Here is a 17029-nt window from a genome sequence, read left to right on the forward strand (position 1 = left end):
TCGCATTGTTAGTGTCTCACAAATATCTGTGTCCAGGATTCTGTATGTACAGCTGAAATGTGAATTGTTTTGTGCTAGAGTAGAGTTAACCAAGATTCAGGGCTATTCCAACTCCTTTCACAAGACAGAGGGATTGTGTGGGGAGATCTCATCAGGTTGCGAGTGTCCCTCAGCTTCGTGATGGTGTGGGTGATTGTCACCGCCCCAGCTAACCTGATGACATCATACACCTGTGCCAGGTCCCTCTTTAAGGGCCACTACCCATCTTCCATCTACACTCAGCGGTGGGTGCATTGGCTTGCTCTTCAAGCTCCCTCAGAACAAGCAATGGCTCAGAAGTATATCAAATTGTCACATCTTGGTAAGGGGAAGGCAGTACCGCTAAAGATGGGTTGTCCAACTCCAGGCCTCGATGGCCAGAAAACCTGATGGGTTTTCAGGATATCCCTCATTTTTATTAATGAGCAGAAATGTGCATATGTTTAGAATCATTGAATGCAAATGTATCACATCAATATTAATGAGGGATATAGTGAAAATCCGACACGGATCTGGCCCCCGAGGCTTGGAGTTGGACAACCCTGCGTTAGACGCACCTAATGCATCAACCTCTCAAAGGTTGTGAAGGCAAATGTTTGGTTGCATAATTATGGACCACCGAGAGTGGAAACCTGAATCTAAGAATCAAAGAAAATAAATAATTGACAAGACTATTGCGGAGCAGCTCGGCATCCAAATTGTTCATCGTTGGTAACAGGGGATTGCCTCCAGTGAAAAATCGCGTGTTCATCCGTCAGGTTAGCTTCCATCTTGGTGAGAGGGGGAAAGATGGGGCTCGCTTCATGAAGGGGTTTTAATCCAAAATGTGCCTGTTTAATTTAAGAAGTTGGTTCCTTCTATATATAAACCGGAGTTAAGTTGTAGAATATTATGTGCAGCTACAGTTATGTCAGTGTCTACGTTTCTATGTGTGCCACCTATGTCTCTCTCTCTCTCTTTCTTGCGCTCTCTTACTCTCTCTTTCTTCATTGGACAATGGGAATCCTGCCGATCGTCACCTTCATTTCTTCCACTCCCTCTCTCTCAGCTCCAATAATCTTGCACATTCTCCTTAGGACCACACCGAGTGGCAAACATACATGTGCGTGTATGTGGGTGGGATTAAGCACATGTGTGTGGGTGCGGAAGGGTGCACGTATGTGTAAATATAGAAAGTGCATGGAAAGTATTCACTGTGCTTGTGATGCAGATGGGATTGTATTGCATCTGAGGACTGTTGATTCGCAACAGCACTGCATTGTCATTGGAAGGAATATTGACCTGCCAAGGGTAAAGTAATATCCTAGGGAAGAACATGTTTCCCTGTGCTGCTTGTGTACGGGGTTCCCCTGAAATGGCAGATGTGTCCTGACGCGATGTCTAATGGGTATCAAGTAATATTATCCCCATATATATGATCGCCGTATATAATATCGCCGGGAAAAGGTTGTGGCGATATCATATGGATCACCATATATATAGGGAGAGGGGCAGCAAAAAAAAATAATAATAATAATAATAAAAAAATGTAAAAATAAAAAAAGGTTTGGGGATTGCGGGGGTGTCCCCCGCATGTTCCAAGCAATCATTTCCCCACAAAAAAACGGGCATTTTTTGCCGATATTTTTGTGGGGACATTATTACATGGAACCGTCTGATGATGCGCTGTAGATGGAGAACAGGTACGCACGGTGCCTGAGCCCATCACAAGCTGATGTGAGGAGCTGCTGTGTGGAGCCCTTGCAGGGAGGCAGAGTTCTGGACAACATCTAGTTCAGCTCTGAATTATTAGAGCGCATGCGACGCAGCAAACTATCATGTCCAATGCACAGCATTGTCCATGCGTGGAATATAGCATTGAGGAAGTAGGTGAACATGCAGTCAGTCACATGACGTGGTTTTGACCAATCACATGGAGGGAATAAATAGAAGAGTTCTGTCTGTGCATTGGTTCTGTGAGGAGGGTGAGTGGATGTTGGGTATGCGCAAGCTAAGAACGAAGAGGTTAATTGATGTGACCAGAAACCCAAGATAGCATTATAGGCCCAATGCACATTTACATATATGTGAGCAGAAAAATAAAAACTAGGCGTGCGAGTGTGGTAAAAGCTGGCGTTCACAGAAATGATGTCATACCTGTGAATTACAGCCAAGAACACAGGACTGTGACTGACGTACACCTACACAGCCTCTGCTCTGCAACATCTATGGATAAAGTGCAATATCGATTCTATCTACCTATCTGTCTTTTCTATGTTTCTATCCATTCTACCGATCCAATAGATAGATATATATATATATATATATATGTAGATAGATAGAGAGATAGATAGATAGATAGATAGATAGATAGATAGATAGATAGATAGATAGATAGATAGATAGATAGATACAGATAGATAGATAGATAGATAGATAGATAGATAGATAGATAGATAGATAGATAGATAGATAGATAGAGATAGATAAAGACAGGGGGATAGATAGATAGATAGATAGATAGATAGATAGATAGATAGATAGATAGATAGATAGATAGATAGATAGATAGATAGATAGATAGATAGATAGAGACAGAGGGATAAATAAAGATAGATAGATAGATAGATAGATAGATAGATAGATAGATAGATAGATAGATAGATAGATAGATAGATAGATAGATATAGATAGGGATCGATAGAGATAGATAGATAGATAGATAGATAGATAGATAGATATGATAGATAGATAGATAGATAAAGACAGAGGGATAGACAGATAGATAGATAGATAGATAGATAGATAGATAGATAGATAGATAGATAGATAGATAGATACAGAGGGATAGATAAAGATAGATAGATAAATAGATAGATAGATAGATAGATAGATAGATAGATAGATAGATAGATAGATAGATAGATAGATAGATAGATAGAGATAGATAAAGACAGGGGGATAGATAGATAGATAGATAGATAGATAGATAGATAGATAGATAGATAGATAGATAGATAGATAGATAGAGACAGAGGGATAAATAAAGATAGATAGATAGATAGATAGATAGATAGATAGATAGATAGATAGATAGATAGATAGATAGATAGATAGATAGAGATAGGGATCGATAGAGATAGATAGATAGATAGATAGATAAAGACAGAGGGATAGATAAAGATAGATAGATAAATAGATAAATAGATAGATAGATAGATAGATAGATAGATAGATAGATAGATATAGATAGATAGATAGATAGATAGATAGATAGATAGATAGATAGATAGATAGATAGAGATAGATAAAGACAGGGGGATAGATAGATAGATAGATAGATAGATAGATAGATAGATAGATAGATAGATAGATAGATAGATAGAGACAGAGGGATAAATAAAGATAGATAGATAGATAGATAGATAGATAGATAGATAGATAGATAGATAGATAGATAGATAGATAGATAGATATAGATAGGGATCGATAGAGATAGATAGATAGATAGATAGATAGATAGATAGATAGATAGATAGAGACAGAGGGATAGACAGACAGATAGATAGATAGATAGATAGATAGATAGATAGATAGATAGATAGATAGATAGATAGATACATAGATAGATACATATTTAGGTAAACAGAGACAGAGAGATAGATAGAGGGATAGATAGATATATAGAGATAGATAGAGAAAGACAGAGGGTTAGATAAAGATAGATAGATAGATAGATAGATAGATTAGATAGATAGATAGATAGATAGATAGATAGATAGATAGATAGATAGATAGATAGATAGATAGATAGAGACAGAGGGTTAGATAAAGATAGATAGATAGATAGATAGATAGATAGATAGATAGATAGATAGATAGATAGATAGATAGAGACAGAGGGTTAGATAAAGATAGATAGATAGATAGATAGATAGATAGATAGATAGATAGATAGATAGATAGATAGATAGATAGATAGATGTGTGTGTGTCTGTGTGTGTGTGCGCGCGCGCTAAACACTTTGCTAATAATATGTTTTGGACTCATACACTGAAAAAGAATCTGGGACGGAAACAGACACATTTATGAAATACCAATAGCATTCTTATTTAAGGTTTAAATGTACACGTTTTTGTGGGGGTTACAGTTTAAAAAGAATAGCACTGCATGTTATATTAATGATTTAAAATGTGTGCAGAGCAGAACGCCTCATGAATAATTCAAGCGAGACGCACGCTTCCTTCCCCCCGCAAGGTCGATGAATGGAGGAGGGCAGGGTTTGGGAGAGCCCGGCTCTCGGCGCTGCTCAGAGAGCTCCACAGCCAGCGAGGGTGAGGAGAAGTTCAGGCAGCCGGAGCCCCGTCTAGCCGGTCTCGGGGCGGATTACGTTGGGAACTATCGGCACAGCATTTAATTCGGACCCAGCCCGACAGCTGCTGAGAGGGGAGAGTTAAGCCGGAATGTTTGGTGCCGAGTGAAGGAAAGTCTATTTCTGAACTCGCCACCGAGTCCTGGAGAATGAGCTCAGCGCGGAAGGCGCGGCGATGAAGCCGGCCAGGGATGCTGCCGGTACCTCGCGGACTCACGAGCCCTGAGAGGACCTGCTCGAGAAATGGCTTGAAAGGGCACCACACAGCTTCAGAAGATGACTGTGAGTACCCGCTGCCAGAACTGTGCCTGTCACACAATCACAGCATCGCTGTCTTCATTGTGCGTGCAGTGTGGAAAGAGGTGTAGTGCTGGGGAATGCTGTGGTCCGGTGTGTGCTTTAAAAAGCTACTTCTCACAGCCGTGTAGTTAAATGGGCATTCGCCTCATTCTGGCTACACGGGCATATGCAACGGGGGCAGCTGGCACGATGAGGATGACAGGAAGCGCTGACTTAGGGCTTTGACGAATGTGTGGCTGGGAAAGAACGGGGAGTCCTCGGGTGCTCCACAGTCATGCTGTTCTGTCTGTGTGTTCTGCCCTTTCATGGTCAAGGGGATGCGCGCAGCTGGAGGGATGCATGGGCCAGGGCAGTTCACATGTCGCTTGTTTGTATTGTGCATGCACGTGTGTGTGTCTGTATACAATTGTGCCTACATAAAGTGTGTGCACATCTCCAGATTAGATTTGTGTGTGCTTGACAGCATACACGTGTGCACGTGTAAATGTGCGCGCGTGCATAATATGTGTGCTCACAGAACGGTGAGGCTGTGTTCATGTGTGGGTATGTAGAGTGAAATGTGGTGTGATTGGACTAGTGTGCTATTGGGAAAGGGCTTTAAGCCTTCTCTCGATGAACATGTGCTGGATTCACGTGAGAGCGGCTGACTCCAGTGAGGGATTTCCATATCATTAAGTGTGATATGCATCACCACCCCATCCACCCGTCCATCTCCCAGCCTGCCTTACTCTGCATCAGTCTTCTGGATTGGTTGTTCTTAGGGTGCCCGTATAGCCCCAGGGGGTAGTGTGAGGCGAAGTCAGGTGCTGCACGCTCCCGAAATATCAATCCATACATCCATATAGAGGCTAGAGTGCATTTATAATCCACTTTATAATTTATACTGACCAGAAAAGAACCACAACTTTGACAATGTCTTATTTATTTATTTATTTATTTATTTATTTATTTAGTCATTTATGGAACGCCCAGACACAGGGGTATCACAGCGTTATATACAGTACAGGCAAAAGTCAAAAATACACAGTAAACATCAACTTCATATCACACCGTTATGTACTCTTTGCTTTCATGGATCATTTTCTGTGTTCTTGAACATGGCGTTTTAGGGTCTCTTAGTCTGACTGTCTGGATTAACGTGTAACTATATAAATGGACCTTCAGAAGGGCATACATCTTAAAAAGTAAGGGGGGGGGTGAGTGGTCTCATTAACATACCCAATGGCAAGTGACGTCACCGGAAGTGAACATATCTTAAAGTGAAATATGCAAACTTCAAGTATTGAAGACAGTGCACAGGATAAATGAGCTTCTTTCAGAAAATGAATCATCAGCACTGGAAAAATAGACCCCGCAGAGCAAAGTTCTAAAATGCAATATTCACAATTGTTTTCAGACATCTTTATGTGGGCTGGGCTGGAAATCTAATATCCTGGGTTTAAATCCCAGCTCTTGCAGGGCCAAAGGTGCACTTAAGCATTCACAGTAGTTCAAATAAAGGGACCGTGCTAAGTTTTTATTTTAACACTTTGGGCCTCATCACGAGTTGGCCGGTAACATAGCGCCAGCGTTAATAGCTCTACCGACAAACCCCCCGACGCTAATAGCGCCGGATCACGGGTTTGGCGGAACGGGTATTGCCCATTCCCCACTGAGCCCATGCGGGAATTCCCCATTCCCCATTGGGCTCAATGGGCAATTTTCGTACTCTTACCACCGGCGGATTTCCTGCCGGCCGTATGAGCATGTAATTTCGACGGATTCCCCCCAGCCAAGAGCTGGGGGAAATCTGCCAAACCTGTGATTTGACGAACCCTTAAATGCGGCAGTAATAGCGCTACCGCCGCATTTAAGGGTTACTGCCAAACTCGTGATGAGGCCCTTTGTCTCAAAAACACAACAGAGGAAGGAATTGAGTACATGCTGTCCACCCACATTTTCTCTTTACTTGTTATATATATAAATGTCATTGAGGATTGCACCTTTCACCACCGGTCAGTCATAGCATACAAATATACATACATTGTTGGTTAAGATAAATCATGTTGCCTTTGACTTTAGAAACTACATTTCCTGGTTTCGTATGCACATTTTTTGTGAACAGAGGATAGCACAGGGGCAACGTCCGGTCTTGGAAACATGACCACGCAGAGCAACAGAGGTTTGTATCCCGGCTCTGTGCTTAGAACCCGAACTCAGGTATTAAGCGTGTGATAAAAAAAACTATTAAATGTAGGGAGACTTAAATAATTAAAATAGTAAAGCACAATTATTCAATCTATTATTTTGCAAATGTGTTAATGAATGCAGGAGGAAGCAACACAAACCACATAAACTGATTAATTCTATTAAAACGGTAGGAGCTCCCTTTCATGAAATAATTCGGGTTTGGGTTGTTTTCAATAGTTGTTATTGGTAGCCCCACCCAATTATGGCATATTCATAAATCTGTCACATGCAAGTGTTAGTCACAGAAAGGTAATATCACATACAGGGCCTATTTCTGTCCCATAATGTCTACTGTACACTGAAATATGTGATCTATGATATGCAATGTTCCTCATTAGACTTTACCTAAACCAATGGTATATACATCAACATGAGATATTCAGTGAACAAACTTTGTTAAAGGGACATTATGGTTAAGTTGCACTAATAAAAACCTATGAAAGTCAATGAAATAATGTTGTTAAAGGGATGTTATGGTTCGGTTGCACTTACAAAAACCTATGAAAAGCAGAGAAAAAACTTTGTTAAAGGCACGTTATGGTTACAAGTAAAACCGATAACCCCAGAAATACGGCAGTTATGGTAAGCTAAGCAACCATAACTTGAGCCACCACCATGCACTGCTAAGACTACCCCCCGGGCATCAAAGATGACCTCACAAATGTCATTGATGACATCACTGATGACATCACATGTCTAGGGCACTTGTTTTTGTTAACTGACAGATCTAGGACAGGGGTTTTTGTTCACTAACAGTCAGCATATGAAAATTCAAAAGGTGCTATATATCTAGACGTTAATCTTGTTGTATGTTCTTAAAGTACTTTCCTTAGGGTTTGGTCTCAGCTCATGGTGCACATACACAGGTCAATAATCGGGCCTCAAACACACAATTCATTTGTATACATGCAAATTTACTTTAATGTTATTGAAATTTTCTGGTGATGTTGTTTCATTCTTCCTTAGTTTAGTTTCCCTGTATGTGCCTCTGATTTGAATGCATTGTGGGTCTTCATATGTATTGTTTGTACTAACACAAGTGTGCAGTAAGTCTTGAATTGTTAGCTATGTCTTCCATGTTTAACATTACTCAAAGCTCTGATAGGGTAGCATTCATTATTTTACTATCCAAAATTACCAGATGAAAAATATTCTACTTCTATGGTGCATGCCTATGTGTATGTATGATTAGGTTCCTTGTATCAAAAACAACACTCCAATATAATGTTTTATTTAAATGATTAGATTTTTTAATGCATTAAGTTGTTCATGATAAGCAGGGGAGTTGCTAGGTCTAGAAAAGACCCGGGGCTAAGCTGATGTCAGAACTGTTGGGACTGGGGGCTAGCTAGTCTTTTGGCTGTAGCTCCTGAGATTATATCGGGGGCTAGACCCAAAAGATCAGGGGCTATAGCCCCCTTAGCCCCCCCTAGCCACGCCCCTGATGATAAGTCTACTGATCACCCTGGATATCCTCTTACCAACATTTTAAACACAACCCCTTGTAGGGACTTTAGTTTTAGCAGTGCACAGTGGTGGCACAAGTTATGGTTGCTTAGCTTACCATAACTGGCAAATTTCTGGGGGGTTTCGGTTTTACTTGTAACCATAACGTTCCTTTAACAAAGTTTTTCCACTGAATTTCATACATTTTTATTAATGCAACTGAACCATAACATCCCTTTAACAAAGTTTTTTTCACTGAATTTCATGTTTTTTTTTTTTACCAGCGCACCGTAGTGTGCTACTACTTCCTAATACCATACCTACCTCCAATATAGCAGCATTTTATGCCGATGTAGAAAGTTTGACCTTAGAACTGTGTCATTCCCCACCACCTACTAACATTTTTAACACTTCTACAAACTTTTAGAAACTTTTTCTGCTGATATTTGTACTTGGCGGCGTTTGCCAATTTTTGACCTCATTGCAGACTTTCCTGACAGTGTCACGTAACCATGATGATGTGCTTGCGAACGGATCGGAACTTCGCGAACAGGTATGTGCTTCGCAAACAGTTCTAAACTGCATTTTTAGCTGATCTAGGAAGCTTCAAGCAGAAAATGTACGCTTGCACAGGTCCTAGACCTATTTTTACTGATGATACATTTACATTCTAGGACAGAGCTCATGCTTGGTAGAATATTAGCAGAACTGAGATTTATTTTAAAAAATGCCATCCCTTCTGCCCAGGAGCCACCAGTCTCGGGTGGATAGCTCAGGGGCAACACGCTCGTCTTGGAAGCAAGACGACGCGGAGCAACACAGGTTCAGGTCATGCTTAGAAACCTCTGGGTATTAAGCACATTATAAATAACCAATTACAATTGCCACCACCAGCTAGAGGGCCTACACAACAGAAGAAGTGCAATCATGTAGAAAACAATCGAGGGGACCAGGAAGATGAAGTGGAGGAAATGGCTACCTCTAGCACCTAGATGGAATCATGGATGTGTTATTTATTTACCACCATTGGGGGTGTATCAAAGGCTAAGGCTGCCAAGGTGAAATACACTGAGTGAAAAGTTGTACTCCTGGACAACCTGGCCAGTGCTCCTATGGGAACACCTCCATGTGCCGCCATACTAAATCCAACCACCGGAATGCTCTCAAATTCCTCAACCAATACTGCCACCACACATGCTATCTCTGAGTGGCAGAAAATATCATCATTATTATTTATTATTATTCTTTATCAGCTACCTTGCAAGACATAAAAAAAGCTGTTGATCCATATATTTCTAAGGCAACAGTATCATATATATACTGCAATACACCACTCTGCAGGGGGGAGCAGTTTTGAAGTGCTTTCGGGGCTGTAATCAAGGAACATGAGAAACACTGACCCTACCTTAAAATTAATGCATGCCCAACATCTTCCCCTGTCCAGCTGCCCCTCTATATCTGTGGTTGGTGTCCCTTCTCTTATTTCCCCCACCTTCATTCCTAACCTCTTCTGCAAAAATGGAAAGAAAAATACAAAATCAAAAAACACAAAAAAGTTTCCTTTAGGGACCACCTTTCACTGTTTAAAAATAGAAGTAAAAAAAGATAAGCTTATATAGTCCATCTACTTTACATTTTTCAGTAAACTAGATAGACTCAATACGATTCTCCAACATTCCCATTAGCATTTTACACTATGCAATGAAAATAATGGACATTTGTAAACTAGAGAAACAGAAAAAAGCACAGAAACAATTTTCTGTCCCAAATACTTTTCTTTAGCATACAATAAAGACCATAATCCATGGGCTTTTATGACTAGCCATGCTCTTCGAAGTCTCCTCTCTAGACTATGCATTATTAAGGAAGCCAGATTGCATTTGCACACCATCACACAAAACAGCCCTTCTACTCTTTGTACTGTTATGTTTGTAGCATTCCCTCACTGCCTGCTTTGAAACAGTCACACATATATCCACCAATAAGTTAACAAAAACTCTACTTGTAGCCCTGTCAAGATAATAAATTTGCACACAACAACTGCCACTTAAAAATGTTTTACAAATCTTTTGAATATACATTTCCCTTCCTTATCCAAACAAATTGTACACACTGCTGCTATAAATGCACATATGCTTTGTGTAGTAAAAGAAGTGCATGAATGGAAAGTGGAGTAGGGACTGCAAACAGCTCATAGGAGCCCAGAAGTATAATGCCAAGGGATGCCAAGGTGGGAGGCTACTAGCTACCTTCTGGGGAAGAGGAGTCCAAACGGTGTGGTACACAGCTGCCATGCGCTAGACCCACAATCGCAGTGCTGAAAGGGAGGGGGCGGGGGTACTGGTGGCAACTAGATATACGGCCTGTAAACTGTTAGGTCCATCAGGAACCAGGCCAGCAGTCTCAGTGGCAGTGGTATGAGTTAGCAGGGAAGGGATTAAGTAAAACAGGAACACAAAGAGTTTTCAGAAGTTTCTGAAATGTAAGGTAGTCCTGCTCAAATATAAGTGGAGCAGGAAAGCTATTCAAAAGAGAGGCACCTGCTGCACACAGAGACATGCCTCCCACTCTTCGCTTCAAAAAGCATTTGACAATGACAGTGTAGGAGATAAAGCAGCGGCGGGCTCTAGCAGAGCAGTATATTGGGAAGCAGAGTTGGTAAATAATGTACTCCAGGCCATTAGCAAAAGCCAATGTACACATTTTACGGTTGCAGCAATACGATCCCTGGGCTTCAGGCCAAGCATAAGTCTTGCAGCCCCATTCTAGATTAGCCGATGGGGGAACAGACAACAAAGGGGGAGGTTAAGAAAGAGGCTTTTGCAGTAGTCCACCCTTCACAGGACCAGGGCTCGATATACATTCAGCTACTGGGGGGGTGAGGAACAGTACAATGCCTGTATGAAGTGCATACTGAAAGCATGGGCTTTTTTACAATGTCCAAAATGTAAGTAGAAAGGGAGATAGAGGACTTAAAGATGACCAAAGGTTTTTGGCCTCACAGGAGGGTGAAAGTAGAGGGCCCAAAGACAGCGGCCACTGGGTACGAGAAAAACAGGGCACAGGTATCACAATAAGAAAGATCTCTGTCTTACTGGCATTGAGACACAGATTGAAAGCCGTACACAGTACCTCAATGGAGATCAAACAATCAGAGATTTAAAAAAAAAGAGGATAACAAATTAGTTCAGTGACATTTAAGGAAAGCTGTGTATTATTAACATAACACTGGAAATGAGAAAAAAAGAAAGACATCAGTTGAACCAGAGAGACAAAAAACATATGGAATAGCCCTGATCAAAGAAGAAATCGCTGGGGTAATCTGCAGGTACACAGTGAGGTGGTGCAGTACAAACAAGGTGCACAGTGAGGTGGTGCAGTACAAACAGCCCAGTTGCAGCTGGGAAGGGTGGTTGGTGAGAAAAACAAATTAGCCAGTGCAATGCCCGGTCCATGATGCTAAAGGTATCATATAATCGTTTAATGAGGATACAATTGTTGACCATGTGAACGGCAGAGGAGACATCAAGGAGCACGGTCCTCAAGTGTACAATTATAAAAACCATATAGAGTTCAATTGTACAATTATAAAAACCATATAGAGTTCAATTACAACATTCCACTAGATTACAAATACTTTATATTCTCAGTGCATTACCTATATTTACTACACACATATTATTATAGTGTTTGTGGCCAGTGGGTTTCTTGGGGGCATGCTCCCAAGATTCTGGCTAATGGCCACAACCACCACAATAGAATTAAACCAGATAACAAGTATGTACAAAACACCTTCAAATACCAAAGCTCACCCAGAATCCTCTGCCATCCCCATAATGTCCACAGACAGTAAGAATTGACTACAGGCTCAGCGGCATCTGCAAACCCCTTTCTCACCTATACAAACAGCTCAATATCATCTTTATTGCACTCCCATACCCTTTCCATGCCCTGTTTCAGCCATCAAATAACCCCAAATGTGTTTTCCAAACAGTTTATTCACAGTGCTGTCTGTGGGCTACTGCACTGTCCGTGGACTCTGCGGCACCAGCAACCACTTTTTCACTTACATCTTTATTTCACCCACACCCATTCCAGTCCCTCTTTTGACCACCAAATAACCCCAAATGTGTTTCCCAGACTTTTTCCCCACTGCACTACACAGAAGTCTGTCTGCGGATCCAATATTGCGACCGTTAAAAAATATGACGCACCACACACTTTTCACCATCCAATCAGTGGGCATGTCAGATTTCTGCAGACATTATGCCACCCCCCGATAGGTCCAGGGGAGTATCCCCGGACTGAAACAAGAAGTGAGTCCACGGACTGCACCCAGATATTACAAATAGTTTTACCTACTTTTTGCCCATTTAAAAATACTACTGCACAGATTTAAACCAAATTAACAAAAGCACGCTTTCCGGACCAACACTGCTTCTGCCGAAAATTTTGTGAAAATACGTCCATTGGGTCTATGAGGATTTCCACACATTTTGGGATGCCCCATATAACTTTGGCCCCCCTGAACCTCACCAAATCTCACCAAACTTCAAAGAATCATTCCGAGGGCGTCATATACTTTCTTTTTCTGCACAATTTGGTGAAGATTTGTTTGGGGGCAAAATTATAAGCCGCCCAAAAAGTGCTCTGTCTATAAGTTGAGCAGCTTAACCATAACTACACAGCCGCTACCGCAGGCTGTGTAATATATATACATATATGTATATTCAAGGAAAAAACATTGCAGGGACATTAAGGTTAAAACTTAATGCAACAAAACCCCTGAAATTCAGCTAAAGCCACCTTAGCTTGGTGCCCCCTGTTGCGCAGCCTATGACCACATTGTTGACATCACACATCACATTCGAGGCCCTCTTTCAAACACTATAGAACCCAAAATCTGTTTTCCAGACTTTTTTCTCACTGCACTGTCCTCAGTGAGCAGTGATGTCCGCAGATTCAGCGGCACTTGCAAAACTTGTTCACCTATAAAAAACAGCTCCATATCAACATTATTCCACCCGCCCCACCCTTTCCAGGCTCTCTTTCATCCACCAAATAACCCAAAATCTGTTTTACAAACTTTTTTCTCACTGCACTATCCACGGACACTGGCGGCTGTTCATGGATCCAACATGGCAACCATTCCAAAAAATATGACGCAGCTCACGTTTTTCAACATCCAATCAGTGAGCATTTATAATGTCCGCTGATGTCACGCCGGATTCTGTCCGGGGACTCCAAATGAGGAAACGAGCCCGCGGACTGGACCCAGATATCACAAATTTTTTTATTTGACAACTTTTTGGCAATTTTTTAAAAAAATGAATGGATGTATGGATGTATTTACACCAAATTTACAAAGGCACATTTTTTAGACCAAGCCAACGCTGCTCGTGCAGGTTTGTTGAAAATCCGTCCAGCGGTTTTGGACCACCCTATAACTTTGCCCCACCCCCCCCCACTGGACAAAATCGCAACAAATTTTCCAAAATCATTCCGAGTGTGCCATCTACTTTTTTTGCAAAGTTTGGTGAGGATTCGTCCAGGGGCCAAACGTATAAGTCATCCAAAAAGGGCTGTTTCTATGAGTCGAGCAACTTACATAACTACAGGGCGGCTACAGCAGGTATTGGGAAGAACTCAGAGAACATCTCAAAGAGGCAGGAGTTGGCCCTCCACCATAACACTTCCCTCAGTCCCATGTCCGCAGACAGCAGAGAGTAAGAGGGTTTCTTGCAGAGTCAGTATCCAACCAATTTCCAGAATACACCACTCAGTACTAGGGCCGCATAGGTTAGCACAGATTAAGAGGACACTTTGCGTGGGTGGCATCACCTCAGCCACAGAATAGGTCCATCAGTGCTAAGGTCACAGATATTAGCAGGTAGTACGAGGAAATCTTGAAGAAGCAAGATGAGCCCACCCTCTAAAATGGGTCTCTCAGATCTAGGACCCTAGACATTCGCTGGGGCTAAGAGGAAATCTTACAAAGGCTGTGTCGGCCACACCCCTCTAGCGGATCTCTCGTAGACAGGTCCACAGGCATCAACCCAGAAGAAAAGGAAAACCTGCAGACGGAGTATTCACCATACCCCCCTGGTTGGATCCCGTTTACAGATCACCTGCAATACTGCTGTATTCGTCAATGAATGTGTGAATGTGTGCCCGAGAGTTGTTGTGTAAGAAGTGAGTTGTAAATAGTGAGCGATTTAATGAGCAAGTGAGTGAGTGTGCGAATGAGCAAGATAATGAGTAAATGTCTGTGTGACAGGATGCTCCACAAGAAAGTGCATGAATGAGCTATCCGTTTATTTTTGAGGGGGGGCACATAATCTTGTGAAAGAGTGAAGAAGACTGTATGCGAGCGGAGATGGACCGTGTCGCGGAATGTCAGTGAGGGGGTCGCTGGATGTGTGAATGAAGAAGTACATTTGCACAGTACATCTTTTTTTTTTTTTTTAAACGGAATATGGATGCCTGAGGACGTCTAGTACCTTAGGTCCAGAAATGTTGCCCACAGCCTTAATGGAAGGGCTTCAGTCATATTGATTGTTTAAGCAGATCACAGGGCCTTTTGCCAGGACTGTACTTTCCCAAGCAGAGATGCCAGATTCGCTCCCGACAGGGCTCCTGTGCTTCAGGCTGGTCAAGCCTTGCCAATCCCCTGAAGGTATCTCTCACAGCAGTACCGAGATAGGCTGTCAGATGTACCTGCTGCCAGGCGCAACGATTCTGGGAAATTCATCAAGTCTGGACGGTGCCAGCATCCAGAATTACACTGGCAAGATATCCGCAGAACGCATTAGGCTGAACAATCAATAGGTTGCAAGCCGAACGTTTACGTGGGAAAAGGGGGTCATGATAGGAAAATGAGATGGGGCGGGGACTCCCGTACATTTCAAGTAACATAATATCATGCGGAAAAGTAATTTTGGTGTAAAACAGACCCCAATTTAGGCAAAGGGAACAATGTTTATATATAATCTCCAAACAAGTCGATGACAGCCTTATAATATTGATAGTGGGGTTAAAGGGAGCCCTTTACATGCGTCATGGGTTTATTGGCAATGTAGCAGGCGAGGAGGTGGAATCTCGAGGAGGTGGAAAGTCGAAATGTGTTCACACCTGAGTTCAGAATCTTGGAAATGAACCTGACACAGCTGGGATATCTCAGACCATGTGAAATCATAACAGGTCAGGTCCTGAACGTCATCGTATTTAATGACCTTCCATGACAATACATGTAAACTCCTGGTCTCGGGAGGATAGCTCAGGGGCAATGTGCTCCTCTTGGAAGAAAGACGACGTGGAGCAACACGGGATCGATCCCTGAGTCTGCACTTAGAAACCTCTGGGTCTGAAGCGCATTATAAATAACCAATTACAATATATAAAACCAAAAGCATGCTTGGTGACTTCATATCCGTTTCTAGTCCTTTGCTCTAGACAGCCCTAGAAAATAGCAGAGATTCTTTCAATTGAACTGTTGTATTACGAATGTGAACTGTGATAAGCATATAACTTTGCACGCCATTATTATGTAACAAATATTCAAAGTGCATATGCCACCAAATAGTTGGTAAATCTTACTGCTATCTCTGGCAGATCACTGTCGTAGAACAGGAAATGACGTTGTGTGTCAGGGTTTCCCAAATCCTGTCCGTAGAACCCATGCACCCTCGAGTTTATCAGCATAACCACTGATCATGTAAACCACTCTCACTATATCTAAATGATTTTGTGTGGATAGCTTGCAAACATGGAATGGAGGTAGCTATTAAAGACTGCATCCGGCCTCTGTACTATAGTCTGTACTATAGTCATACATACTGCATTTAGATTGGGACAAAGATAGAAGTTCTAAGGCAACCATGGTGGTATGTTTGTATCCTATACACTGCAACACCACCCACCTGCTCCACTTAGCACACAGCTGGCTTTCTGAAGGTCATTGTGGGTGAGAGCCAGCAGATGTCCTTTTCTGTGTTGGTGTTCACTTTTTCATGGAGATTCAAGAAAAGTGGGTTATTTATTTAATGAAAGAGACATTTTGGGGACTTCGCCTTTCTCAAAGGTGTGCCCTATCAGAAGACATACACGGCATAGGGTAAGCATAAAGTAAGAAGAGATAGCACCCTATAGCCTATGAAAGGAGCCGGGAGGGCTGATTCATAAAGATCTGCACTACAATCTGGAAAATAAATTATAAAGTGATTGAACTTTAAGTAAAGAGTTTACGTCAATCGGTTTTCTTTGTTGAGTGACTGCTTAATAAATACCACGAATTTTAACTATTTATAACACTAACTTTGAAGTAGTATTAACTACAAAAGAGGCGTCTCCAAGCTCAGTGGTTTTTCCGCTGAGCAATTTCTGCCTGCATCTCTGGTTTGAACCTGCTGCAGCTGCTTCACATAGCCTTGCACTGACATACCTGAAGCTGCCTAGAGCATCTTTGAGATGTTCACGTGCACTTGCGACTTACAAAGATTTGGTCAACGGCATCCCAGAGATGCGTCCAGTATCTCTAGATTTGCTACAGGTGGAGGCTTTGTGCGGAAGCTACGTAAAAAAACACGGACCTCTAAAGAACAAGTCTCAATACTGCACAGGGGACGTCTTTGCATTTTGAAAATGTCGAATGCGTTTTTTTAACAT

General features: G+C 41.9%; 1 protein-coding gene across 1 annotated transcript in view; it reads left to right on the forward strand.

Moving 5' to 3' along the window:
- The first annotated feature begins 4302 nt into the window (after window positions 1–4302).
- Window positions 4303–17029, forward strand: part of SCHIP1 (schwannomin interacting protein 1) — a 638382-nt gene continuing 625655 nt past the window's right edge. Inside the window, exon 1 of the mRNA XM_069618457.1 lies at window positions 4303–4672. Coding sequence (XP_069474558.1) covers window positions 4667–4672 — 6 coding nt within the window. The 5' untranslated portion in view covers window positions 4303–4666. The remainder of the gene's footprint in view (window positions 4673–17029) is intronic.

Source organism: Ambystoma mexicanum, chromosome 10 (assembly GCF_040938575.1).
Source record: "Ambystoma mexicanum isolate Mex_15411 chromosome 10, UKY_AmexF1_1, whole genome shotgun sequence".
Classification (NCBI taxonomy): Eukaryota; Metazoa; Chordata; class Amphibia; order Caudata; family Ambystomatidae; genus Ambystoma; species Ambystoma mexicanum.